The 23,692-nt window shown below is 64.3% G+C and overlaps 2 protein-coding genes across 7 annotated transcripts; both read left to right on the plus strand.

The window, feature by feature from the left end:
- Positions 1 to 312: 312 nt before the first annotated feature.
- DNASE2 (deoxyribonuclease 2, lysosomal) lies at positions 313 to 13,650 on the plus strand. Its single transcript, XM_075902396.1, has 16 exons — positions 313 to 476; positions 821 to 955; positions 1,071 to 1,188; positions 1,866 to 1,916; positions 2,147 to 2,224; positions 2,550 to 2,606; positions 4,092 to 4,151; positions 5,977 to 6,058; positions 6,418 to 6,476; position 7,039; positions 9,831 to 9,960; positions 10,222 to 10,402; positions 11,203 to 11,296; positions 11,517 to 11,672; positions 12,230 to 12,427; positions 12,789 to 13,650. The coding sequence occupies exons 1-16, from the start codon at positions 328 to 330 to the stop codon at positions 13,124 to 13,126; spliced, it is 1,887 nt and encodes a 628-aa protein (XP_075758511.1). The 5' UTR covers positions 313 to 327; the 3' UTR covers positions 13,127 to 13,650.
- Positions 13,651 to 14,148: 498 nt separating this feature from the next.
- On the plus strand, positions 14,149 to 22,153 carry LOC142818963 (uncharacterized). Of its 6 annotated transcripts, none has more exons than XM_075902388.1 (2): positions 14,149 to 15,456; positions 20,853 to 22,153. In XM_075902388.1, exon 2 carries the CDS (start codon positions 20,878 to 20,880, stop codon positions 21,913 to 21,915), a length of 1,038 nt encoding a protein of 345 aa, XP_075758503.1. In that variant the 5' UTR covers positions 14,149 to 15,456; positions 20,853 to 20,877; the 3' UTR covers positions 21,916 to 22,153. The 6 variants fall into 6 exon arrangements, with proteins under 6 accessions (XP_075758503.1, XP_075758499.1, XP_075758500.1 ...); XM_075902384.1 differs by lacking the exon at positions 14,149 to 15,456 and adding an exon at positions 17,882 to 18,348 and having other exon boundaries at positions 20,856 to 22,153; XM_075902385.1 differs by lacking the exon at positions 14,149 to 15,456 and adding an exon at positions 17,882 to 18,341.
- Positions 22,154 to 23,692: the final 1,539 nt, after the last annotated feature.

Here is a 23,692-nt window from a genome sequence, read left to right on the forward strand (position 1 = left end):
GACCCCAACCATGGTGCCATCCTTATGCCGAAGAGCTGAATAGACATAGGGCGTGAGGGGAAACTGAGGCACGGTTTGCCCATGGTCAGAGGCAGAGCTTGGGAACAGGGCCCAGATCTCAGGGCCATGCTCATCCCAGGAGGGGGAGAGCACCCCCTGCTGTGCTGTCTGTGAACAGTCACCCCAAAGCCAAGGGGATGCCCTGTCCCCCCCTACCTCTCCCAATGAGGGCTGGTGAACTGGCTGCCACCCAATAGCCCTGGGTTCGGGGACCCGCCCCCCATGCTCCCTGTTCTGTCCAACCTCCCCCCCCCCATGTTGTAGCTGATGGGTTCTAAGTGGTTGCTAAGCAATCTATGGAATGTGGCGTTGGCAACGGTAACTGGGGGGTGGAGACTGGCGGGGGGGGGATATGTCCCATCGGCCACCCCCCGCCAACAGAAGGATGGATGCCATGTGAGTGCAGCCTGCTATGGGTCAGAGCCCCAGTACTGCTGCCCCCTGTATGGGGATTCTCAGTGTCCTGTCCTAGTGCTGCATGCGGGCGGGGGGGGGAGGAAGGCCACTTGATCCAGACTGTATTGTCTCTGCCAGGCATTGGCAGCACCCACCCCACTCTTCCCCCCGTTCCGCCCAACCTCTCTGGGCCTTTTCTGTGTAGTGAGGGGGCTCCCCCTGAAAGCCGCCCCCCAGCTCCCTGTGTAATGACTAGGGGAGGGGGACACATGGGGTCAAGTGGCCGGAGGCGATGGATCCCTGTCGGCAGTGGGGGGCCCCTGGGGGTCTGGCTGGCGGGGGCCTGATGCCTGCTGTGCTGCAGGAGCACGGCGGAGGAGAACGCCCGGCTCCGGGAGCTCATTGCGGAGGAGCTGGCGCGGGCCGAGCGCTGGCAGGGGCACTACGAGGCGTTGCTGGAGCGCCAGACCTGGCTCCGCGCCCAGCTGCGGCCCCAGAGGTGAGATGCCGGGGAGGGGGAACAAGCCAGGCAGGGGAGGTGCTGGGATGGCGCCTGCGCAGTGGTCCCTGGAGGAACTGGGGGATTCCCTGGCTCGTGCCCCTTGTCCCTGCAGCCTGAGCGCACTGGAGCAGGCAGCCCGGGCCCTGCGGGAGCAGCTGGAGGAGGCTCTGGGTGCCATGCGGGAGCAGCAAGAACAGAGCCGCCAGCGCCAGCACCGCATCCACCGGCGGGTGAGAGCGCTATGGCAACCGGTGTCTGGCACCATGGGGACCGACACAATGGCAACTGGTGCCCAGCAGCATGGGGACCAATGCCACGGCAACCAGTGTCTGGCACCATGGGAACCAACGTCATGGCTACCGGTGCCTGGCGCCATGGGGACCAACGCCATGGCAACCAGTGCCCAGCACCACGGGGACTGACACATTGGCAACCAGTGCCCAGCACCATGGGAACCAACGTCACAGCTACCAGTACCTGGCACCTGGGGACCGACGCCCTGGCAACAGGCGCCCGACACCATGGGGGCTGACACGATGGTAACAGGTGCCCGGAAGCGTGGGGACCAACACCATGGCAACCAGCGCTTGGCACTATGGGGACCAACACCATAGCAACCAGGGGCTGGGTGGCCCCATGTCCTGTCTCCAAGCTCCAGAGCCGGCCAGTCGCACCCAGGGGTGGATCTGAGCAGGCGTCCCCTAGAGGGGAACGGTCCCGTAGCTCAGTTCTCGTTCCCAGAGCCCCTGGTGCGGCGAGCGGCAGGGGGATGTGGCTGCAGACTCGGGCGCACGGGGGGTGGGGGTTGCATGGAGGCAATGGCCGGGCTTAGCAGGAGGCTTAGCACAGAGCTAGGGATCCCCCTGGACCCGACCAGCAACCACAATTTCCCCTCATTGCCCTGCAGGAAAAAGAAAACCAGCGACTGGCTGGGCCCATCCAAGAGCTGGAGGGAAAGGTGAGCTGGGGGGGGGGCTGCTCATCAGGGCTCCTGGGTTCTATCCCCAGCTCTCTCACTGTCTGCATGTGGGCCTCAGTTTCCCCATCTTTGAGGTGCTCTGGGATCTACATCCAGACAGGATCATGCTCCACAACTATGGGCCCTGCAGGTCCCGTCCCCCCCGTCCTTCCTGCCACCATTTACCCCCCCCCCCCCCATGTTCTCAGTGGCTGCTGCTCCTTCCCCAGGTCTCAGAGCAGAGGGAGTCGGAGAAGACCCACAAGCAGGCCCTGCAGCAGCTGCTGGTGCAGGGGGATGAGCTGCAGGTGAGCAGCTCATCCCCAACTTGTCTCCTTCCCAGCTCCCATTGGGGGAAACCGAGTCATGAAGGGTTGTTCAGCCTGGGTGGGATGGTGGCTTCTGAACCATGTTTACCCTCCCCACGTGGCTCAACGGGGGAATCCAGACCCCACAGTCGCTGTTGGAAACACTAGAGGGTCTCTTGGGGGGGGGGGGGGTCACAGACACCCCTTCCACCCAACCATGGGCACGCGTTGTGAGCCAGAGGAGGGAGTGGGGACCCCAGGCACAGGGCTAGTGGGGGTGAGGGCTATAGGCTAAGGGAGACCCAGTGATTTTCCTTCCCCATAGAGGCAGCTGTGGGACATGGAGACCAAACACCAGGCCAGGGCCAACAGGATCAAGGAGGTAACTCCAGGCCCCAGCTCTGGGGCTCAGCGCAGGCCCCTCGCTCCCGACCCACGGCCCCTGGCTCCCCCTGTCCAGTCAGTGCCTCTCGCTCCGGATACACAGCCCCCTGCCAGCCCCGCCCCGCCCCGCCCCAGGTTCTCTGCCCCAGTCTGGTCGGTGCTCCTAACCCTCTACCCACAGCCCACAGCTAGCTCCCCGGACTCTCTCCTCCAGCCTGGCCAGTGCTTCTCACCCCCTGCCCACAGCCCCCAGCTAGCTCCCCGGACTCTCTCCTCCAGCCTGGCCAGTGCTTCTCACCCCCTGCCCACAGCCCCCAGCTAGCCCCCCAGGCTCTCTTCCCCCCCCCCCCCCCAGCCTGGTCAGTGCTCCTCACCCCCTACCCACAGCCCCCAGCTAGCCCCCCAGGCTCTCTTCCCTCCCCCCCCAGCCTGGCCAGTGCTCCTCACCCCCTGCCCACAGCCCCCAGCTAGCCCCCCAGGCTCTCTTCCCTCCCCCCCCAGCCTGGTCAGTGCTCCTCACCCCCTGCCCACAGCCCCCAGCTAGCTCCCCGGACTCTCTCCTCCAGCCTGGCCAGTGCTTCTCACCCCCTGCCCACAGCCCCCAGCTAGCCCCCCAGGCTCTCTTCCCTCCCCCCCCAGCCTGGCCAGTGCTCCTCACCCCCTACCCACAGCCCCCAGCTAGCCCCCCAGGCTCTCTTCCCTCCCCCCCCAGCCTGGCCAGTGCTCCTCACCCCCTACCCACAGCCCCCAGCTAGCCCCCCAGGCTCTCTTCCCTCCCCCCCCAGCCTGGCCAGTGCTCCTCACCCCCTACCCACAGCCCCCAGCTAGCCCCCCAGGCTCTCTTCCCTCCCCCCCCAGCCTGGCCAGTGCTCCTCACCCCCTACCCACAGCCCCCAGCTAGCCCCCCAGGCTCTCTTCCCTCCCCCCCCAGCCTGGCCAGTGCTCCTCACCCCCTACCCACAGCCCCCAGCTAGCCCCCCAGGCTCTCTTCCCTCCCCCCCCAGCCTGGCCAGTGCTCCTCACCCCCTACCCACAGCCCCCAGCTAGCTCCCCAGGCTCTCTTCCCTCCCCCCAGCCTAGCCAGTGCCCCTCACTCTAAACCCACAGACCCTGCCAGCCCAGCGCTTCTGGTCATTTCACGTCCTCCCAGGCCTCTGACCAAGGGTGATTCTCCAGAAGCGACGAGACCAGAGAATTCCCTCCTACCTTGGCCCCCCCTGCGCCCCCCGAGCCTGCGAGCCCCAGACCCAGCCTGGGTTGCCCCGTTGTGGCCACAGCCGGGCTGAGGGATCCGTCGGGCTCAGCGGGCCGGCTCGGTGGGACCCCCTGCGTTTTGTACCCCAGAGGTGGCTGCCCCCACCCACAGCCTGGGCTGCATCCCCACCCCTGGAGGGTGGCAGAGGCCACCCTAGGAGCTGGCATTAACGAGCGGTGTCCTCATGGGCCCAGGCCAAAGCCTCCTTCCTGTGTGGGGCGGGTGTAGACGCAGCAACACGTGGAGGAGCTGAGCCGGACCATCCAGGAGCTGTCCCGAAGGACCCAGGTACGACCCGGCCACGCCCAGGACTGAGTCTGGCTGCTGGGTTTCCAGGGCCTCATTCAGGTCAGAACCGTCCGCCTGAGGCTGCGGCCTTGACCCTTCCTCAGCTCCTCAGTTCCCCGACCTCCGGGGAGGTACCTGACCCAGAACTCAGGAAAGCAGCTGCTTCCGCACTTGCAAAGCCCCAATTCCTTCTTCTGCCAGGCCACGTGGTGCAATCAGTGCGGGCCCTGTTCCCTGGCGAGAGACCATGTGCACGACGGGCCCTGATCTCGGCCGGGGTCTGGGCAGCGCCCGGCACAAAGGGGCCCTGATCTCGGCCGGGGTCTGGGCAGCGCCCGGCACAAAGGGGCCCTGATCTCAGCCGGGGTCTGGGCAGCGCCCGGCACAAGGGGGCCCTGATCTCGGCCGGGGTCTGGGCAGCGCCCGGCACAAGGGGGCCCTGATCTCAGCCAGGGTCTGGGCAGCGCCCGGCACAAGGGGGCCCTGATCTCAGCCGGGGTCTGGGCAGCGCCCGGCACAAGGGGGCCCTGATCTCGGCCGGGGTCTGGGCAGCGCCCGGCACAAGGGGGCCCTGATCTCAGCCAGGGTCTGGGCAGCGCCCGGCACAAGGGGGCCCTGATCTCAGCCGGGGTCTGGGCAGCGCCCGGCACAAGGGGGCCCTGATCTCAGCCAGGGTCTGGGCAGCGCCCGGCACAAGGGGGCCCTGATCTCAGCCAGGGTCTGGGCAGCGCCCGGCACAAGGGGGCCCTGATCTCGGCCTGGGTCTGGGCAGCGCCCGGCACAAGGGGGCCCTGATCTCGGCCTGGGTCTGGGCAGCGCCCGGCACAAGGGGGCCCTGATCTCAGCCAGGGTCTGGGCAGCGCCCGGCACAAGGGGGCCCTGATCTCAGCCAGGGTCTGGGCAGCGCCCGGCACAAGGGGGCCCTGATCTCAGCCGGGGTCTGGGCAGCGCCCGGCACAAGGGGGCCCTGATCTCAGCCAGGGTCTGGGCAGCGCCTGGCACAAGGGGGCCCTGATCTCAGCCGGGGTCTGGGCAGCGCCCGGCACAAGGGGACCCTGATCTCGGCTGGGGTGTGGGGCATGCTCTGTCCACCGGGTGGAATGAGTTTGCTGGGGCTCAGCCTAGGGGGGCGTGTCACACCTACACACCAGCCCCCTGGGCTGAGGACTGACTGGGCCACAGAGACCAAACTCCTCCCCCCGAAGAGTGTGGGTCTGAGTCCTGGGGGCTGTTGCAGCCAATCGACTTGAATTGATCAAGGGGGGATCTGGTCCCTCCCAGGTCCTGCATGGGAATATCAGCTGCTGGGCTGAGCAGGTGACGGAGGCTCAGCAGGAGGCAGAGCTGTGAGTGTCTGGGGGGCAGCCCCTCCTCTACCTCCCTGGGATCCAGGGCCCCAATGCCTGGATCCCCCCCTCCCCGCACACCTGCCCCTAGGGAGCAGCTCCCTCAGCTGGCAGTGGTGGTAAGGCTGTTGTTTCAGGGCGGAGCAGGTGTTCTTGGGCGGGCTCCCTGTGGTGGGGGGGGGCAGATGGGTATCTAGGAGCATTGCTTGGGGGGCAGCCCCATGAGGGGCCTGTGGGACATTGCCAGCAAGCTGCAACAGTGGAGCTGGCTCGACTTGGGGGGACACTGGGCTCAAGATAGTGATCACAGGGCACTAGGGGAGGGGCTGGGGTGCCTGGGGGGGCAAAGAGGGATGTGATGCCTGGGGAAGGTGGAGGGGGGGGCAAGAGTTTCCTCCACTGTGAGGAAACTGCATCACCCCTGCCTCCAGTTATGGGGGTGTCTTGACTTGGGGGCACTAATACTGTGTCCCCCTCAGGTTCCAGAGCGAGGTGCTACATGGCCCCCCAAGGACCCAGCCCGGCAGCCTGCTGTGGGAGGAGAGAGTGTGGGATCAGACGGTACGGGGGGCTGCGGGCACAGCTGTGCTGGGAGGGGGGCTATGCTAGAGGTGGGGCTCAGGGCACAGGGGGGCTATTGGAGGGAGGGGCCTGTCTACAGGGCGAGGGGAGACATGACGTGGAGAGCTGGGGCCAGGCAGGGGGGGTGAATGTTTCTGGTGGGGTACTTGGATGGGGGAGCTGGTCTCTGAAGTTTGGAGGGATGTGGGGAGCCCACGGTCCCCTGGCCCTGCCCCCGCGCCTAGGAGCCACTAAGGGCAAGGAACCCCAGTGAGGGAATGGATGGGGGTCCCCTCCCAAAAGCACTGACAGCCCCCTCCCCCCGGGCTGTGACTCACTGGGCTTCTTCTTCCCCCCAGGAGAAGCTGCTGCGTCAGGAGGCGGGGGTGTCAGGGCCAAGGGGCCGACTCCCCCCCAGGTGAGGAAGCCCAGCAACCAGAGAGGGGGCAGGTATCCTGGGGGGTGAATGGGACCTAGGGGGAGTCTGTGGGGAGCATGGGGAGGCCAAGGGAGGGGCGGGGGGAGCACAGGGCAAGGGGTGTGTTCGGGGGGGAGAGACTGCGGGAATGTCTGAGGCCCCCCAGTCCCCCCATCTAATTGTGCCCCCGTCTCCCCAGGCTGCAGGCGGCTGGGCGGCTGCTCTGGGCCCTCGCCAAGGCTCTGTTCCTGGCCCTGCTGGGCACCCTGGTGCTGGGCCCCCTCTGCACCCTGCTGTCACGCCAGCCCTGCCCCTCCCCCGCAGGGCCCTGGCTCTACGTGCGCCCCAAGGAGACGCTGCCCCCCTGAGCCTCATGGGGCTCAGCCCCCCCCCACTAATAAATAAATCAACCACAGGAGCGTGTCTGGTCATTTCCCCCCGAGCCCCCCGGATCAGACCCACCGCCCACCCCAGGATAGGGATGTAAAGGGCTAGTCAATAGAGGCAGCAAGGGCAGGAGGAGAGGGGGTACTTAAAAGCAGCAGCGCTGCACCGAGCCCAGGGTCAGTGGGACCCCCCCACTGGCCCTGGGCTCCAACTTTGAAATGCACAAATGCAGGGGCCGTTGTACAAGTCAAAGGGGGAACATGGAAGTGCCGATCGACTAGCCAAGTGGTCGGAAATTCCATCGACTACTCGACTAGCAAATTAATCTCAACATCCCTACCCCAGGAGGGGGGGGAAACGGGGCCGCTTCCTTGACTCCCAGGGAGCCAGTTCCACTCTTGGCCAAGCAGCAACTCTCAGTCCCCCAGGGGAGCTGGCGTCAGGCTCCCCATCCAGCAGTGAGGAGTTCCCCAGGGAGCCAGAGTGAATGAGCGTCACCCCCAGTGCTGCTGAAGGGTCTCTCCAGGGCAGGCCGAAGCTGGGAAATGACATTTCCCTGGAAGAAAGAATTGGACTCGCAGAGGTGGATTAATTAATACATGATCATTAATAATCATTAATTGGGGAAATTCTACCCACCCTCGGTCTCCTGGCCCCTGCCAGTGATGAATAACTGGACCTCACAGGCAGGCTGCCTCCACGAGGCAGTTAGCCACAGTGTGTATATGAGGAAACTGAGGCACAAAGCACATACCAATTACAGCGGAGTGGGGATTAGAACCCAAGAGACTCTCAGCAGCACCCCTCCCCCGCAACAGAACCCCTCCCCCCCCACACACACACAACGGAGAGCGGTTCCCAGGAATTCTGGTTCCCAAATGCTCCCATCCTACTCTAACCACTAGACCCAGCTTCCCTCCCAGCGCCCGGGATAGAACCCAGGATTCCTGCCCCCCCCCCCCAGCTCTAACCACTGGACCCAGCTTCCCTCCCAGCGCCCGGGATAGAACCCAGGATTCCTGCCCCCGCCCCCCAGCTCTAACCACTGGACCCAGCTTCCCTCCCAGCGCCCGGGATAGAACCCAGGATTCCTGCCCCCGCCCCCCAGCTCTAACCACTGGACCCAGCTTCCCTCCCAGGGCCCGGGATAGAACCCAGGATTCCTGCCTCCCCCCAGCTCTAACCACTAGACCCTGCTTCCCTCCCAGCGCCCGGGATAGAACCCAGGAGTCCTGCCCCCCCCCAGCTCTAACCACTAGACCCTGCTTCCCTCCCAGGGCCCGGGATAGAACCCAGGATTCCTGCCCCCCCCAGCTCTAACCACTGGACCCAGCTTCCCTCCCAGCGCCCGGGATAGAACCCAGGAGTCCTGCCCCCCCCAGCTCTAACCACTAGACCCTGCTTCCCTCCCAGGGCCCGGGATAGAACCCAGGAGTCCTGCCCCCCCCAGCTCTAACCACTAGACCCTGCTTCCCTCCCAGCGCCCGGGATAGAACCCAGGAGTCCTGCCCCCAGCCCCTCCCCCAGATATTAATAACCGCTGCCCACGGGATTAATTACATCCTTAATGAACAATTAAATCGTTACCTGGCAGGAAATCCTGCCCCGGGCCACCTCCGCTGGGACCCACAGCCCCGCCCCGCCGAGCTCTCTGGCACCCAGCCTGCCCCACGGCCCGTCCGGGGGGGCTGGGAACCGGGGGGCGGGCCTGCGGGTGGCGGAGGAGGGGCCCCGTAGGTCACGTGCCGCACAGCTGGGGAAGGAGACGTGGGGCTGCTGCAGCGGGGCGAAGGGAGGATCCGGGCGCCCCTCGGACGCGGCGCTCCCCTTGCTCAGGTAACCCCCGGCCCCGCGCCCACCCCAGAGGTGGCTGCATCTCAGCACCAGGGGAGAGCTGGGGGTCTCGGGATGAACAGCCTCCAGGGGGGTCCGGCCATGGCAACGTATCTGTGGGGTTCAGCCCCCCCCCTTCCAGCCCCACTGCCGCAAGGGTGCTGTGTTCACTGGGGGAGGGGGAGTGCAAAGGGAAGGGGCCAGTTTGACAGCCCCCACAGCCTAACCCAGAGAGGGGGTGCCCAGGCGGCAGCAGGGAGAGACACCCCCAAAGCTCTCCTCCTGGGGGGGGGGGAAGAGAGCCCCAGTGCTGTGGCCAGTTCAGCCCCACAGAATTGTGAGGAAGAAGAGCTGAGGGGTGGGGGGCAAGCCTGTGGCTGGGGGTCAGGCTGCCCGGGTTCTGTGCCCCGTGCTGGGAGAACTGTGGGCTCCAGCGGTTGAAGTGGGATGGGGGTGGGAAACAGGACGCCTGGGTTCTAGGTGTGCACTGGAGTGGGGCATAGAGACTAGTGGTTGGAGCAGGCATCTGCCCCTGCTAGAGAAGCTGCGGCTGCTGGTCTTGTGACCCCGGCCTGCCTGCACTGGCCCAGCAGAGAGGCTGCGCAGGGAGCCAGAGCTGAAGTGCGGCTGTCTCTGGGGTGGAGCGCAGGGGCTGCTGCTGCAGGGGTCTCCGGCCAGCTTGGGGGTGCAGCACAGAAGGGACACCCCAGCCCCACCCCTCGCACTAGCTGAATGCTAGGCCAAGCCAGTCTCTGCGTTGCTTTGTCCACCCCCCCCCCCCCGCAAGCCATTAGCACCGAAAGAGGAATCGGTCTGAGGAACTCAGCTGGGGGGTGTGGGGCAGGAACAGGGCCCACCCCACTTCCCCTCTGGCCCTAGCTCGCCCAGCCACCAAAGGACACGAGGAGAACCCAGGAGTCCTGACTCCCAGCCCTGCCCCCATCTCTCCCCCGCCGGACCCCACTAACCTCCCCGCCCCAGGGGTTCCCCTGTCTAATCACTAGTCCCTCCCACCCCTCCAAGAGAGCCCCAGGGGCCTGGCCGCCTCTCCCCCGCTGGTCGCACACATCGTTTCTGTAGGACCTGCTGTGTGCGTGACTCCCACCCACCTCATCGGGCACCTGTGCGTTGCAGGGACGGTTCCAGCAGCGCCTGCCTGGTGGCCCCCCAGGATGCTACCCCTCTTCCTCCTGGCCGTGGCCCTGCCCCACGTGGCTGGGGGGGGCATCTCCTGTTACGATGATGCTGGGCAGCCTGTGGACTGGTGAGTCTTCCCCCCCCCCCCTGTGATTGTTGGCCCTGTAAAGGGACAGTGTCCCCCTGGGGGGCCCGGAGAGGGGCAGAAATGAGGTGGGGGCTTCTCTGGGTCTCATGGCGCTGATCCCCCTCCCCCCGCCACGGCACCTGCACCAGGATTCCCCACCTTCTGGCATTGGCGTGGGGGGCCACTGGGGCGCCCTGTGTAAGTCCCCCCCCCCAGCAGGGTCCTGGCCCAAAGGTTTTCAGGGTCCGGTTGCCCCCCCAGGTTCCTGGCCTACAAGCTGCCCCGGTCCCGGGCCCAGGCCTGGAGCGGCCCCCTGGGCCTGCGCTACATGTACCAGGACGCCCGCTCCGGAGGCTGGGTGCCCGGCCGCGCCCTCATGAACAGCACCCAGAGCGCTGTGGGCAGGACCCTGCTGCAGCTCTACCAGGGGGTGAGCAGGAGGGTGAGTCTGGGGGGGAGGGAGCTGGGGGAGGAGCAAGGGGAAGTGGAGGGAGAGGAGGCCGGGGAGGAGGCAGAAACTCGGGAGGGGGAAGTAGTTGAGCAGCTGGGGAGAAAAGAGAGAAGTGGAGGGGGGGGGGCCAGCAGGGGGGTATTGGGGGTATAGAGGTGGGGCAGGGAGAGGCAAGGGTCTGTGGGACGGGGGAGGGGCCCTAGGGAAGGGGCACTGGGGCAGGCGGTAGCGGGGGGGGGGGAGATGCTGGGGGAGGGGCAGCAGGGGAGGGGCATTGCGGAAGAGGCCCTGAGTAGGGGAGCAGGGTGGAGGGGCAGTGGGGGAGGGGCACGAGGACCGGGCAGTGGGGGAGGGGGCAGCGTGGGAGGGGCGCTGGGGCGGGGCAGTGGGGGAGGGGCACAAGGACCAGGCACTGGGGCAGGGGGCAGTGTGGGAGGGGTGCTGGGGCGGGGCAGTGAGGTGAGGAGGGGGGCAGTGGGGGAGGGGCACAAGGACTGGGCACTGGGGCAGGGGGCAGCGGGGGAGGGGCGCTGGGGCAGGGCAGTGGGGGAGGGGCACAAAGACCAGGCACTGGGGCATGGGGCAGTGTGGGAGGGGTGCTGGGGGGGTGGTGAGGTGAGGAGGGGGCAGTGGGGGAGGGGCACAAGGACTGGGAACTGGGGCAGCGGGGGAGGGGCGCTGGGGCAGGGCAGTGGGGGAGGGGCACAAGGACCAGGCACTGGGGCAGGGGGCAGCGGGGGAGGGGCGCTGGGGCGGGGTCTCCCAGTCCTCCGCCCCCATTTCTGTTGCAGACGGAGGACACGGCCTACATCCTGTACAACGACCAGCCGCCGAAGAACATCCCCCCCTCCCCCTCCTCCTCCTCCTCCAGGGGGCACACCAAGGGTAACTGCTCCCCGCCAGGGGGCACCGGGACAGGGGCAGCTCAGCCCTGCCAGGGAGGCAGCGAGTCTGCCCCAGCGTGGGCAAGGCGCTAGAGACGGCCCCAGAGAGAGACCCTGGCTCAGGGAGGGGAAGGGGAGGCTAGTGGTTAGAGCGGGGAGCCAGGACTCCTGGGGTCTCTGCCCGATCACTTGGGCCCTGACTCTCCTTCCTTGTGTCCTAGGCGTGGTTCTGCTGGACAGACACCAGGGCTTCTGGCTGCGGCACAGCACCCCCCACTTCCCGCCCCTGGCGGCCTATGCCTGGCCCCACAGCGCCTTGCACAACGGCCAGTCCTTCCTCTGTGTCACCTTCCCCTACGCCCAGTTCAAGCAGATCGGTAGGTGCTTGGTGTGCCGGGCGCCTGTGTCGTCCTCTCGCAGCTCTGGGAGGGGAGCAGCGGGCCAGGACTCCTGGCTTCTATCCCCAGCTTTGGGAGGGGAGTGGGGGCTAGTGGTTAGAGCAGGGAGCCAGGACTCCTGGCTTCTATCCCCAGCTTTGGGAGGGGAGTGGGGGCTAGTGGTTAGAGCAGGGAGCCAGGACTCCTGGCTTCTATCCCCAGCTTTGGGAGGAGAGTGGGGGCTAGTGGTTAGAGCAGGGAGCCAGGACTCCTGGCTTCTATCCCCAGCTTTGGGAGGGGAGTGGGGGCTAGTGGTTAGAGCAGGGAGCCAGGACTCCTGGCTTCTATCCCCAGCTTTGGGAGGGGAGTGGGGGCTAGTGGTTAGAGCAGGGAGCCAGGACTCCTGGCTTCTATCCCCAGCTTTGGGACGGGAGTGGGGGGCTAGTGGTTAGAGCAGGGGGCAGGGAACCAGGACTCCTGGGTTGTCTTCTCACCCAGGGAAGGGGGGACCGAGGGTCTCATCCCACTGCCCCTATTTCCCCCCCCCCTTGCTCTAGGCATGCAGCTGAGACTGGCTGACCCCCTGGTGTACGAGAGCCGGGTGCAGGGGGCCTTCGCCCAGGACCTGCCCGACCTGTGCCTGGCGTCCAAGATGCAGCATGTCCGAGAGCCCCCCTGGAACCGCAGCGTGGCCCTGACCTCGCTGGGGGGGCGCCCCTTCCTCAGTCTGGCCAAGTTCCGCCTCTTCCAGGATGGTGAGAACAGGGGAGGGGGGCTGTCTGCCTGGAGAATGGGGGTGGGACCACAGTGGGGGGGGCATGTTTGGGGGGGTTCTGTGAGGGCTGGGGTGGATTAAATCCCAATTCACTGCACCCCGCCAAGACTTTATAACTATTCCCAAGTGGCGCTACCTCCCCCCCCCCCCCCCATAGCTTGGCCTTACTGGTCTCAGATCTTTGCTCTGGCTGGCTCCCCCTGCCCCCACCCCATGTCTCCCTCCCCAGCCTCTCTTCCCCCCCCATGGATCTCTTCCCCCTCCCAATTTCCCCCTCCAGCCTTCAAAGCTCCCACTGCGGTGCCCCCCAGCTCTCTAACCCCCTGCTCTCTGCCCCCCAGATCTGTACTCCGGCTGGCTAGCCCAGGTACTCTCCAGTGACCTCTACGTCCAGTTCTGGCCCAACTCCCGGGGCGTCCTGCCCTCCAACTGCTCGGGGCTCTACCGGGTCTATAACGTCCAGGACCTGGGCTTCCCGGCCCCGCAGCTCAACTTCTCGGCCACCGTCGACCACTCCAAGTGGTGCGTGAGCACAGAGAGTGCGCCCGGCTGGGCCTGTGTGGGCGACATGAACCGCAACGTGGCGGAGGAGCAGCGGGGAGGGGGGGCCCTGTGCCAGCAGGACCCGGCCGTCTGGAAATCCTATTACACCCTGGTGCAGAGCTATAGCAAGTGCTGAGAGGGGAGCGGGGTCTAGTGGGTAGAGCTGTGGGGGTGGGGAGAGGCTGGGAGGCAGGACTCCTGGGTTGGCTGCCCTCCGTGACTCTCTGGAGCAGTGGTCCTCAACACGGTGCCCGCCGGGCCATTTCTGTGTGCCCGCCAAGTAATCGGGGCTGGCCCCGCCCCTGGGCGCGTAGCGTATGGGCGGCCCTGGCCCCGGGTGCACGGCGCAAGGGCTGTGCTGGCTCCGGGCGCGCGGCCTATGGGCTGCGCCAGCCCCACGGCACGCAGCACAGGAGCAGCACCAGCCCCAGGCACTCGGCAGCCCCAAAAGGTTGGGAACCACTGCTCTGGAGAGTCTTCATTTGCCCATTCAGTGCCTCAGTTTCTCCATTTGCGAAGCAGGGACAGTTGCACTCAGCTACCTCTGGGGGGCTGCAGGGGGGTCTCCGATGGTGTCTGCGAAGCTCTGGGGGGTCTCCACACCCCCTCTCCGTGCAGCCCCTGCACTAGTTATTTTAATAACACACTTGTGACTTCTAAGTCAGTCTCACTATTTTCTTGGCCTAAGGTGTGATGTCCGCACTCTGGGGGCGGCCTGCCGGGGTCTGTGTGTGGGGGGAGGCACTTCTGTCAATAAGCAAGGGGTGCTAGAGGAGAGAGGTCAGCACCCACGACCCTGGGTTCGATTTGCTGCCCTGCCCCTGCCTCAGTTTCCCCACCTGTACCCGAGAGAGAACAGCCCTGCCCCACGGCGGGAGTTGTGGGTGAGGATAAATGCTGAACAGGCTATGAGCTACCCAGATGCTACAGTGACTGAGCTGTGATCAGTGAGCCCTGCCCCTGCTGGGAAAGGAGTTTAGGGGGGCCTGTTGTGCCCCCAAAGAGAGGTGCTCAGGGGCAGGGGACAGGACGGTTTCTAGAGTCTCCTCCAGCCTGCTGCATGGGAAGTCTCAGCAGGAGTGAGGCTGGGGGCTACTGATACTGACTGGACCGCACCCTTGCTCACCTCTTGCGAGGCTGTGTGCCTCAGTTTCCCTCCCCTGGCTCCGTGCCTTGCTCTCCGCCGCTGTCTAGCTCTCCATGGAAATGTTGTTCCCCCGTGGGAAGGAGGGTGGGTTGGAAAACTCACCCTGGCGCCCCCTGGGGAAAGAGGGGGTGTAGGTGGAGAGCGGGGGGCTGAAAGGGAGCAGGCCCAGGTTATTCCATCTATGCCCAGGAGAGGGCTCGGTCCATCTCCCGCAGCCTCCTGCTCCCTGGCTGCCCTACACCTCAGTCCAAAGACCTAGCCACAAACCTCCAGGGCAGAGACAGCTGGAGGCTGAGGGGAGGGTGAAGAACACAGGGGGCTGGGGGCTACGTGCTGAGGTGGCAGAGTCTGGCTCCCAGCCAGGTCATGTGGCAGCCCTGGGTGGGGCTGGGGAGCAGTGAGTTTGCAGGGTCTCAGCCAAAGTTCCTAGAGGGCCGGTGCCCGGACCAGCACCACCCGTCCCTGGCCCGCTGGCAGGAGGGAACAGGACTGTGATACTGGAGGGCTGGGCTGGTAAGGTGGGAGTGAGGGGCACTGGCAGGGCAGGGGCCTGGCAGGACTGGACTGGCAGGGGTTGTGGGGCAGGAGTGAGGGGCACCGGCAGGGCTGGGGGGCTGCGGGGCCAGAGTGAGGGACACCGGCACAGCTCGTGCCTGAAGATTGAATGGTTCTGCCAGGTGGTTCCCCCAGGGCTGCAGGCCCCCACCCCCATCGAAATCTGCCCCATTGCGGCACAAACCATGGGGCACAAATCTACTGGCCTGGTGCCACTTCTTGAGATGGTAGCAAAGGCTGGGACACTAGGGCAGAGCTGAGGGGTGGGGAGAAAGGATGCTCCACCCCCCACTTATTGCTAGACCAGGCCCCTTCCCTCCCCTCCCCCCCCCCCCCGAGCCCTGCCTCCCAACCCCTCCCCCTTCCCGCAAAAACAGGTAGGGGGGGGCTATAAATAGGCAGCCTGGGAACATGCTGTCCCCGCTGGGAGCCGCGTTACACAACTCGCCCGCCCTGAGCCAGCCGGCGTCAGCGGGGGGGGGGGGGGCGGCTTCCTTCCCCTGCATCAGTCCCCTCCCCCGCTCCAACCACTACCCCCAGCTGCCCGCGGCTTTAACCACAGCACGTCCTTCCTGGGCACGGCCCATACCCACTTGGCCAGCCCCCAGCCATGGTGAGTGGGGGCTGGGCTGGCTCATTATGCCCCTGGAAGGAAAGATGGGGGAGGGTGAGCTGCAAGGAGCCCGCTGCTGCAAAGAGGGAGAACTGCTGCTCCGTGGGTCATAGACCCATGTACTGCTGGTGAGAGGGGGATTCTCCAGCAGGTGAGCAGCCTGGGGTCTATGATCTTGGACCAGGGGGTCTGAATTCTCCCCTCACTGCTGATCCCAAGTATGGGGATGGGGGGCACAGAGCAGTAGATCACCCCTGTCATGTAACAGCAGGGAGCCGGGAGCCAGGATCCCCAGGGCCTGTCCCAGGTGGGGGAGGGAAGTGTCTAGTGGTTAGAGCAGGGCTGGGGAGCTGGGATCTAACGTCCCTGTAAGCAGGGTGCTTGTGCAGCTGCTCAGGAGCAATTCCAATGCCACCCAGCTGATTAGCAAAGTGCCCACGGCTAGGTTTGTGTTTCTCCTGGTGGTGCACATCCCGCACGTGCCTCAGTGCACATAGAACATTTATTCCGCACATGGATGGAAACAATCTGCCCACGGAAAACGATTAGAGGGAAGGCTGGCTAGGAGCCAGGACTCCTGGGTTCTCACTCCAGCTCGAGGAGAGGAGGGGTTAGAGAGGGGGGACTGGGCGCAGGCTGGGGAGGGGCTCTGACCCTATACATCACCCCTCCACACACGGCAGGGGTCCACAGACCAGCGCTGCATCCGGCTGGGCCTTCCCACAATGATGTAACTGGATCCAGGCCGCCAACCCCAGCAGCTGGGCCTGGACCAGACTGTTACATAACAGCCTCCAGCTTGCGTAACTGTGTAGCGGGGGAGGGAGAGAGAGTCCATGTGTGTAGATCAGGCCCTTGGGCTCCCCTCTCTCAGCCCAACCCCTCCTGTCACCTAGAGGGAGAGCTCCCCCCCCCCATGGGACTGGTGCCTGCCCCCTATCGGAGCTGGTGCCCCCTAGAGGGGAAAGCCCCCACCATTCCCTTCCCCACTCAGCCAGCCAGCTACTGCCCTTCAGTTTGTCCTGATGTAGGCTGATGGGACATTACAGTGTACCCCGCCTGTGGCTGGAGTCAGACACACCCATCCCAGACACCTGCACAGGGGCAAAGGGCCAGGTGCCAAGATACAGTGTAAGACAATCACTCTCCTTCCATGCACACACACACACATGCACTCAGACCCTGCCGCAGGTAGGGCAAAGGGCTTGTGCTGCCCAAACACACCCTACACACAAATGATTGACACCAGCGCTCGTACATCTATTGCCGTGCACAGATGCACGTTCACACACAATGCACGCACACCCCTACACACACACACACACACACACAGTCCAGACACGCACGTTCACACACAATGCATGCACACACAGTGCACACCCCTACACACAGTCCAGACACGCACGCACACAAATGCTCACACACACTGTAAAGGAGGGACACCAACACCCCTCTCTCCCGCGCCCTTTACCCCCAGTCAGGTGTGTGTGTGGGGGGGTTGTTTACTGTAGCTGATTCCTAGAAGGACAAAGTGAAACGTAACCAGCAATGAACACAGGGGCCATGGTCATGGGAAGGGCCATGCCAGGGGGTGGCTTCCAGGGGGTGGCTTGGGGGAGGAGGTGACTTGGCTGGGGGTTGAAGACAGCAGGTTCTGGCCTCTCCCCCTAGCAGGTGGGTTTGAAATCACTGAGGTGTACAAAGCAAAGGGGCAGCCTGGGCTTCTGCCTCAGAAGAGGCATGGGGTCTAGGACTCCTGAGTTCTAGTCCCAGCTCTGGAAAAGCCCCAATCCTGTGCCTCAGTTTCCCCTCCCAACCTTTGCCTAGGCCTCCAGTCTTGGTTGGGGGCCTGTAGGCATTAGTGTAATTCACCTAATGAGCAGGACACCATCGGTATTCTTAGAGTGGCTATACAACAGACATGATGCAGCTCCTGGGGATGGGGGATTTGAACCTACAGCCCCCAGAGCAAAGGGAGCTGTGCCCTACCTTTAGCAGGAACAGGACTTTTATCCCCTTGGTGGGAACAGCATGTTGCACCGGCGGGGAGGGAGGCAGGCCCCTCAGTTATGTCCCTTCCTTGGTTGGGGGGGATTCTTGAAGGCCCAGCAAGCTCCTGCTCCAGTCCCCCGGCTCCGTTCACCTGCCAGATCGCACCTGGCTATTCCAGGCCCTTTGACATCAGTGGGTTGCCATGACAGTGCCAGGTTGCCACAGGCTCTGGCCCAGAGGATGGTTGCTATGGAGACAAAAGGGGGATGCTGAAGGTAGGGGCTGGATGGGGAGCAAAGGATAGAACTCAGGAGTCCTAAACCCCACCTGCCCCCCTCCCCTCCCCTCCCAGAGCTGGTGACCAGCCAGGAGTCCTGACTCTCAGCTCTGGCAGGGGAGTGGGGTCTAGTGGTGAGAGCGGGGGGAGGGGGAAACTGAGGGCCAGGACTTCTGGGTTCTATTCCCTACTTCTGCAGGGAAGTGGGGTCTAGTGGTGAGAGCGGGGGGGGGGGAGGGGCTGGGACTCCTGGGTTCTATTCCCTACTCTGGCAGGGGAGTAGAGTCTAGCGGTTAGAGCAGGGAGGGAAGGTTGGGGGCCAGGACTCCTGGGTTCTATTCCCTACTCTGGCAGGGGAGTAGAGTCTAGCGGTTAGAGCAGTGGAGGTTGGGGGCCAGGACTCCTGGGTCTATGCCCGCTGGGGGGGGCACTGGCTGAGACCCAGGGACGCTGGAGCTGTCTCTCGGGGGCTCTGCCCCCCTTCCCAGCCCAGCTCCCGCGGAGCATCCCAGCCGGTTGCCGGGGGCGGTGCCTGTTGCCATGGCGCGCGGTTGCCGGGGAGGGAGGCGGTGACGTGTCGGGGTTACCCGAGGTGAGCCCGGGACCCGGGCTGAACTTGGCACAAATAGGGGCCGGAGCGGGCGCGCGCGGCAGACGCGGAGGCAGCGGCGAAGGGCGCCGGGCCCTATTGCAGCGTAGCGACCGCGGGGCGGTGAGGCGCAGCGCCCGGGGCCGGGGGGGGCCAGGCTCCAGCCGGACCGACACCTGTACGAGGTGGGGGAAGGGCGGCGCGTGTGTGTGGGTATCAGTGTGGCAGGGTGTGAGTGTGTGTGTGTGTGCACGGCTCTGTGATTGTGTGAGCAGGGTGTGTGTGCACAGCTCCGTGTGTGTGTGTGTGTGTGCACGGCTCTGTGATTGTGTGAGCAGGGTGTGTGTGCACAGCTCCGTGTGTGTGTGTGTGTGCACGGCTCTGTGATTGTGTGAGCAGGGTGTGTGTGCACAGCTCGGTGTGTGCGTGTGAACAGGGCGTGTGTATGTGTGTGCCTGGCTCGGAGTGATAATGTGGCGGTAGGTGTTACTCTGCTTGTGTAACTTTGTGGGTGTTTGATCATTTGTTTGCATGTCTGGCTATATAAGCAAGTCTAGATTCATGTGGTGAGGTGAGGTGTGTTTGTGGATCTGTGTGTAGAGGGATGAGGTATTTGTGAGGACATGGCAAACGTGAGTGTGTGGGCATCACTACATATTTGTGCTAGCATGTGTGTATCTGCGGTCTGCTTGTGCGTAGCTTTGTCATTTGAATCTCCCTGTACTTTGCATTCAGGTTTGTTTACTTAGTCTTAGACAGGTTGCATATTTCCTGGGCTTGTAGTAGATGGGTTTGTTTTGTAGGTGTGATGTATTGTGTGTGCGCTGCAGTGTGTGTAGGTGTGGATGGGGTGTTGTCTGTGTGTTTTGTAGTTGAGAATGCACTTGCCTAGCCCTGTGACTGTGGATGTGGAGATGTACACGTGTGTTAACAGTTTACATTTATGGGTGTGTGGACCTGTTCATGCCAGTGTGTTGGTGTGTGTGTGTGTGTGTGTGTGTCCATACATGGGAGTGCAGATATGGTGGTATGGTTGTATACCTGTGTGTGTTTGTTTTGTGCGCATATGTGGTAGTGTGTATTTTGTGCTTGTGTATACAGCTGCGTGCATTTTACATTACTATTTCTTTGCAGTCCTGTTTGTATGCTGAGAAGGACTTGTGTGTGAAAGACTGCGTGTGTAATTTATTGCAAGTTCATGTGACTGTGTGTGTTTGTGCAGGAGTGCATGCCTGCATAGATGTGTGTGTCTGTGTGCAAATGTGTGCAGGGTTGTGTACAATTATTCCCATTCATGTGCAGCTGCCTGTAACAAGTGTGAGTGTGTGTGTTTGTGTACTTGATGTAGGTAAGTGATGATATGTTTGGACAGACGCGTATCTTTGTGTATGTGATTGTCTGGCTGTGTGTGCGTGTGTGTGTGGTTGTGTAGCTGACTGGCTGGCTGTGTGTGTGTGATTCTGGGTGTGATTGCTTCACTTTATCTTTCCTATACAAAACAATCTCCACCCCCCAATCCACCCCACCCCCCAGTCCCTGGAACATTAACCCCTTCCTTTCTGGGGTGGTGAGCACACCCCCACCAGGCTGCTCCCTACCAGGCATTAACCAATACAGATCCCTCCCCCCTCCTATGCAGGAGCCAGAAATAGCAGCTGGCTCAGAACAAGCTTGTTTGTCCTGCGTCCATGGAGGGCGGGGGCGTGGGGGGGGCAGGGCAGCACGTCCAGTCCCAGGCCTGGAATGTTCCCAGTGACGGGGGGGGGGGGGGGGGGGGAGCTGAAATGCCTGGATCAGGGTGCGACTCGGGGCTCCAACTACCAGCCCGGGGGGGTTAAAGTCCAGCCAGCGGGCAGGGGGGTTGGGGAGCCCCATCACGGCTGCCTGCCCAGGGGGATCCACGGGGAAAGTGAGGGTTTTACTCAGCTGTGACCCCTCCGGCTTGGGGAGACGCTTGGCAGATCTGTCCCTACCTGCCCTCATGTCAGGATGGGAGGGCGTGGGGGTCTGTACATGCGACTGTGTGCGTGGTGCGTCTGGGAGTCTTTTGCCAGGGTCGTGGGTGTCTGTGCGAATGTGTTGTGTCAGAGAGAGAGGTGAGACGGTGTTGATGTGTGTGTGTTGGTGTTGTGTGCGTGATTGTGTCTGACAGGCGTGTGAGTGATTGGTGGAGTAGGCTGATTGGTGTGTGTTTGTGTGAATGTGTTAGTCTGATCTGGGTTTGTGGATGTAATTGTGTTAGTCTGATTGATGTATTGTTGTGTATGTGTGTGTGTGTGTGTGTGTGTGTGTGTGTGATTACCCAGGTGTGGAATCCAAAGTGCTCACAACCTGAGAGATGGGGGTGGAGGAAAGTGGTTCTGTCCCATAAGAGGCATTATGCAAATTACATACAGATCTAATTTGAATATATACAATAATTTACACGTGACACAAACGTCACCTTCAGACCAAGTGCACTCGTGTGTACACACACACGCTCACACCCTTGTGCACTCCCCACAAGCACTGTCACACATTCAGACAAGCGCACCCTCCCAAGCACAGATACTGTTACAGGCACACACCCTCGCACACACAAATGCACGCTCACAAACCCTTGCACGCACCCCCTCGCACGCCCTCGGGGATGTCTGCCATGTTCAGCCCCATTAGCCGCCATGTACTAACCCCCCTTTTTCCCCCACAGTAGGGCACGGCCTGCCCCGGGCACCATGAGTTCAGCCCCGGAGGAGCGACCTCGCCCGCCCTCGCCAGGCCCCGCTCACCTCTGTGTGGCCGTGTCCTGCTTCGCCGAGGAGGCCGCATCCCTGCTGACGGGCAGCGGGCTGCTGGCGCATTCGTTGCAAGCCGGAGGGACCCGGGCAGGGGGCCGGCCCCAGGACCCAGCTGCCCCAGCCCCGGGGGGCGCCGGTGGCTCAGCCCGGCGCAAACGGGAGTTCACCCCGGCGGACAAGAAGGACGACGGCTACTGGGACAAGCGCAAGAAGAACAACGAGGCGGCCAAGCGCTCGCGGGAGAAGCGGCGAGTCAACGACCTGGCGCTGGAGAGCCGGGTGCTGGCACTGCTGGAGGAGAACGCCCGGCTCAAGGCCGAGCTCCTGGCCCTCAAGTTCCGCTTCGGCCTCATCCGAGAGCCGGCCGAGCCCCCCAGGCCGGCTGCTGCGTCCGCCCCCTACCCGTACCCGCTGGGCACTGAGCCGCCGCGCTATGGCCGCCCCTTCCAGCCGGAGCCGGGCGGGGGGTACTCCGAGGACTCAGGGTTTTCCACCCCCGGCAGCTCCAGCATGGGCAGCCCTATCTTCTTTGAGGAGCGGGACGGGTTTGAGGGGCACTGCCTGGTGCCCGAGGCCCCCGGGGAGGCGGGCGAGGGAGGCCGGGGGGGCCGTTACGACCCGGCGGGGGACGCCGTCAAGAGCCTGCCCCACAAGCTGCGTTTCAAGATGTCCGGAGGCCCCGATGAGCCGGGGGGCGAGGCCCAGACCCCCTATGCCCCGTCGCCACCCACTGGGGACTGGCGGGGGGGCGCAGCCGGAGGGGAGGACCAAAGGAACGGGGCGGCGGCGCCAGGGGTGGGGGCTGCGCCATTGGGAGGGTGCTACGGAGCTGGCGGGTCGCCCCCCGTCTCGCTGCAGGAACTGGGGTACGAGACGGAGAACGGAGCCCTCCGGAGCCAGCTGGCGTCACTGTCGGCCGAGGTGGCCCAGCTGAAGAAGTTCTTCTCCGAACAGATCCTGGTCAAGATGAACTGAGGGGGGGAGGAGGGAGAGCATCTGTGGGTTGTTGTCCCCCCCCCCACACCCCCAGGACCCTTCCCCTCACATGCATTTGCCTCTCCAGTGTATATTTGTACAGATTTCTGCCCCGGGGCCAAGTGGGGGGTTCCCACTGTGTATCCCTTGCCAGAGACTTTTAACAAAATAAACCTGTTTCTTGGGGGATGGGCCCCTGTTTGTTTGGGTGGCTCCCCCAAGATCAGCCCTGAGGGCCCGTCTGCCCCGGTCTCTTTCTTTCCCTGCCTCTGCCGTGCCATGCCCCCAGCAGGCAGGGCTCTAGCTTGCTGGGGGACCCTGTTCTGCACCCCCCAGTGCAGGGGGCAGGAGCCCAACAGGTGCTCAGCGGGGTAAAGCCTCCAGCTGTGCACAGCCCCCTCGCCCAGGGCGCTCTCCTGCAGCGCCCCCCCCCCAGTTGCGGTGGCTGGAGTCGAACCCGCCCCCCGTCATCCCACAAAGTGGGCGCTGCTGGGCGCGGAGGGGCAGGGCTCATACCCAGCTCTGAGGTGCAGCCACTGCTGGGGTGGAACCCAGGGGCTGCTTCTACTAGGATCCCTCCCCTGGGGCTGAGATGTGTCTGGGCTGAGACACGGGACGGGGGTGGTGGCTAGGGCAGCCCAGGGGAGGTCGAGCTCCCCAAATAATTGGGGGGCCCATCCATGCCCTGTGGCTCCCTCCTGCTTCCTGCTCTTCCCCTCCCTGGACTGGGCCAGCGCTCGAGTTCCCTATGCTGGGGCTCTGGGACAAGGGGTGCTCAGGTAACCTGGAGCCTGATGGCTGCGGGGGGGGGGGGGGAGGGCCTGGGGCAGAAGGGGTGGGGCGAGGGCTAGTCTCCCCGAAGGGCTGGTTCCTGGGCTACCCACAGGCCAGGCCCAGGGCCTACCGAGGACCCAGGAATCTCCCCGTCTAGGGCCCTGCCCTGATCTCTGTGAGACACGATGCTCGCAGAGCTGCTGTGGGGGGCAGGACATGGGGCTTGGCTCCCGCCTGCCCTGCCCCCCCCGGCGTTTGTAACTGGGCCTCTGCCACAAGGCAGGCTCAGCACCATCCCGCTGGGCTGTCTCTGCGCAATGGTGCCCATCGTCCATGGCCTCCTGTCCCGCCCTGCCTCAGGGGGCAGGACCCCCCCCGCAGAGGGCAGGTTGGCGCCCTGGCCAGCCTGTGCGCTGCCCTAGTCGCTCTGCCCGCCCGAGCTGCTCCAGGGGCCCGTGGGCGCAGGCACGTGGCTGGCGCGGTTCCCTGAGAATCCCAGCTTGGGAGCCCCGTTTCCAGCTCCTCTCGCTGCGGTTCCAGACTCTCCCCCTAGTGTGGGCAGGGCCCCGCTGCCACCAGTGACCGCGGGAGGGTGCAGCTGGGCAGGGGGTGCCCCGTGAGTGTGGGGCCGGGTCTCTGGGTGGATCCTGGCTCCCAGCAGCCTTCTTCTGGCTGGTGCCTGCCGGCTCTGTGGACTCCTTGGAGCACAGCGAGTCCTGTCTGGAATTCTCTGCTCGGGGTCCCCCTCTGGAGCCCTGTGGCCCCCCCCAACACACACACACGTTCAGTTGTGGCCTGGACTTTGTGGTCCCCTCGGTTGTGGGGCTGGGTAGACTCAAGGCTTGGGCCGACCTCCGCCAGCCCACACCGGTCCCTGTAACGGGCACCTGGCGACGTGCTGGCGTCAGTCACGCTTCCAGCTGCCGGGGCGACGGGGAGAGAGGGAGACCCTGGGAGGGAGCCGTGCTGGGTGGCCCCAGAACAGGCCCCTGCAGCTCACAGT

The sequence above is a fragment of the Pelodiscus sinensis genome, chromosome 19 (assembly GCF_049634645.1).
Source record: "Pelodiscus sinensis isolate JC-2024 chromosome 19, ASM4963464v1, whole genome shotgun sequence".
Taxonomy (NCBI): domain Eukaryota; kingdom Metazoa; phylum Chordata; order Testudines; family Trionychidae; genus Pelodiscus; species Pelodiscus sinensis.

What these genes read in the sequence shown, in the direction of transcription:
- DNASE2 (XM_075902396.1), top strand. Translation starts at nt 328, where the DNA reads ATGGGTTCTAAGTGGTTGCTAAGCAATCTATGGAATGTGGCGTTGGCA. An exon ending in AGCACCGCATCCACCGGCGG is followed by an intron (nt 1,189 to 1,865) that starts GTGAGAGCGCTA and finishes ATTGCCCTGCAG; the next exon opens with GAAAAAGAAAACCAGCGACT. An exon ending in AGCTGTCCCGAAGGACCCAG is followed by an intron (nt 4,152 to 5,976) that starts GTACGACCCGGC and finishes TGTCCCCCTCAG; the next exon opens with GTTCCAGAGCGAGGTGCTAC.
- LOC142818963 (XM_075902388.1), top strand. Translation starts at nt 20,878, where the DNA reads ATGAGTTCAGCCCCGGAGGAGCGACCTCGCCCGCCCTCGCCAGGCCCC.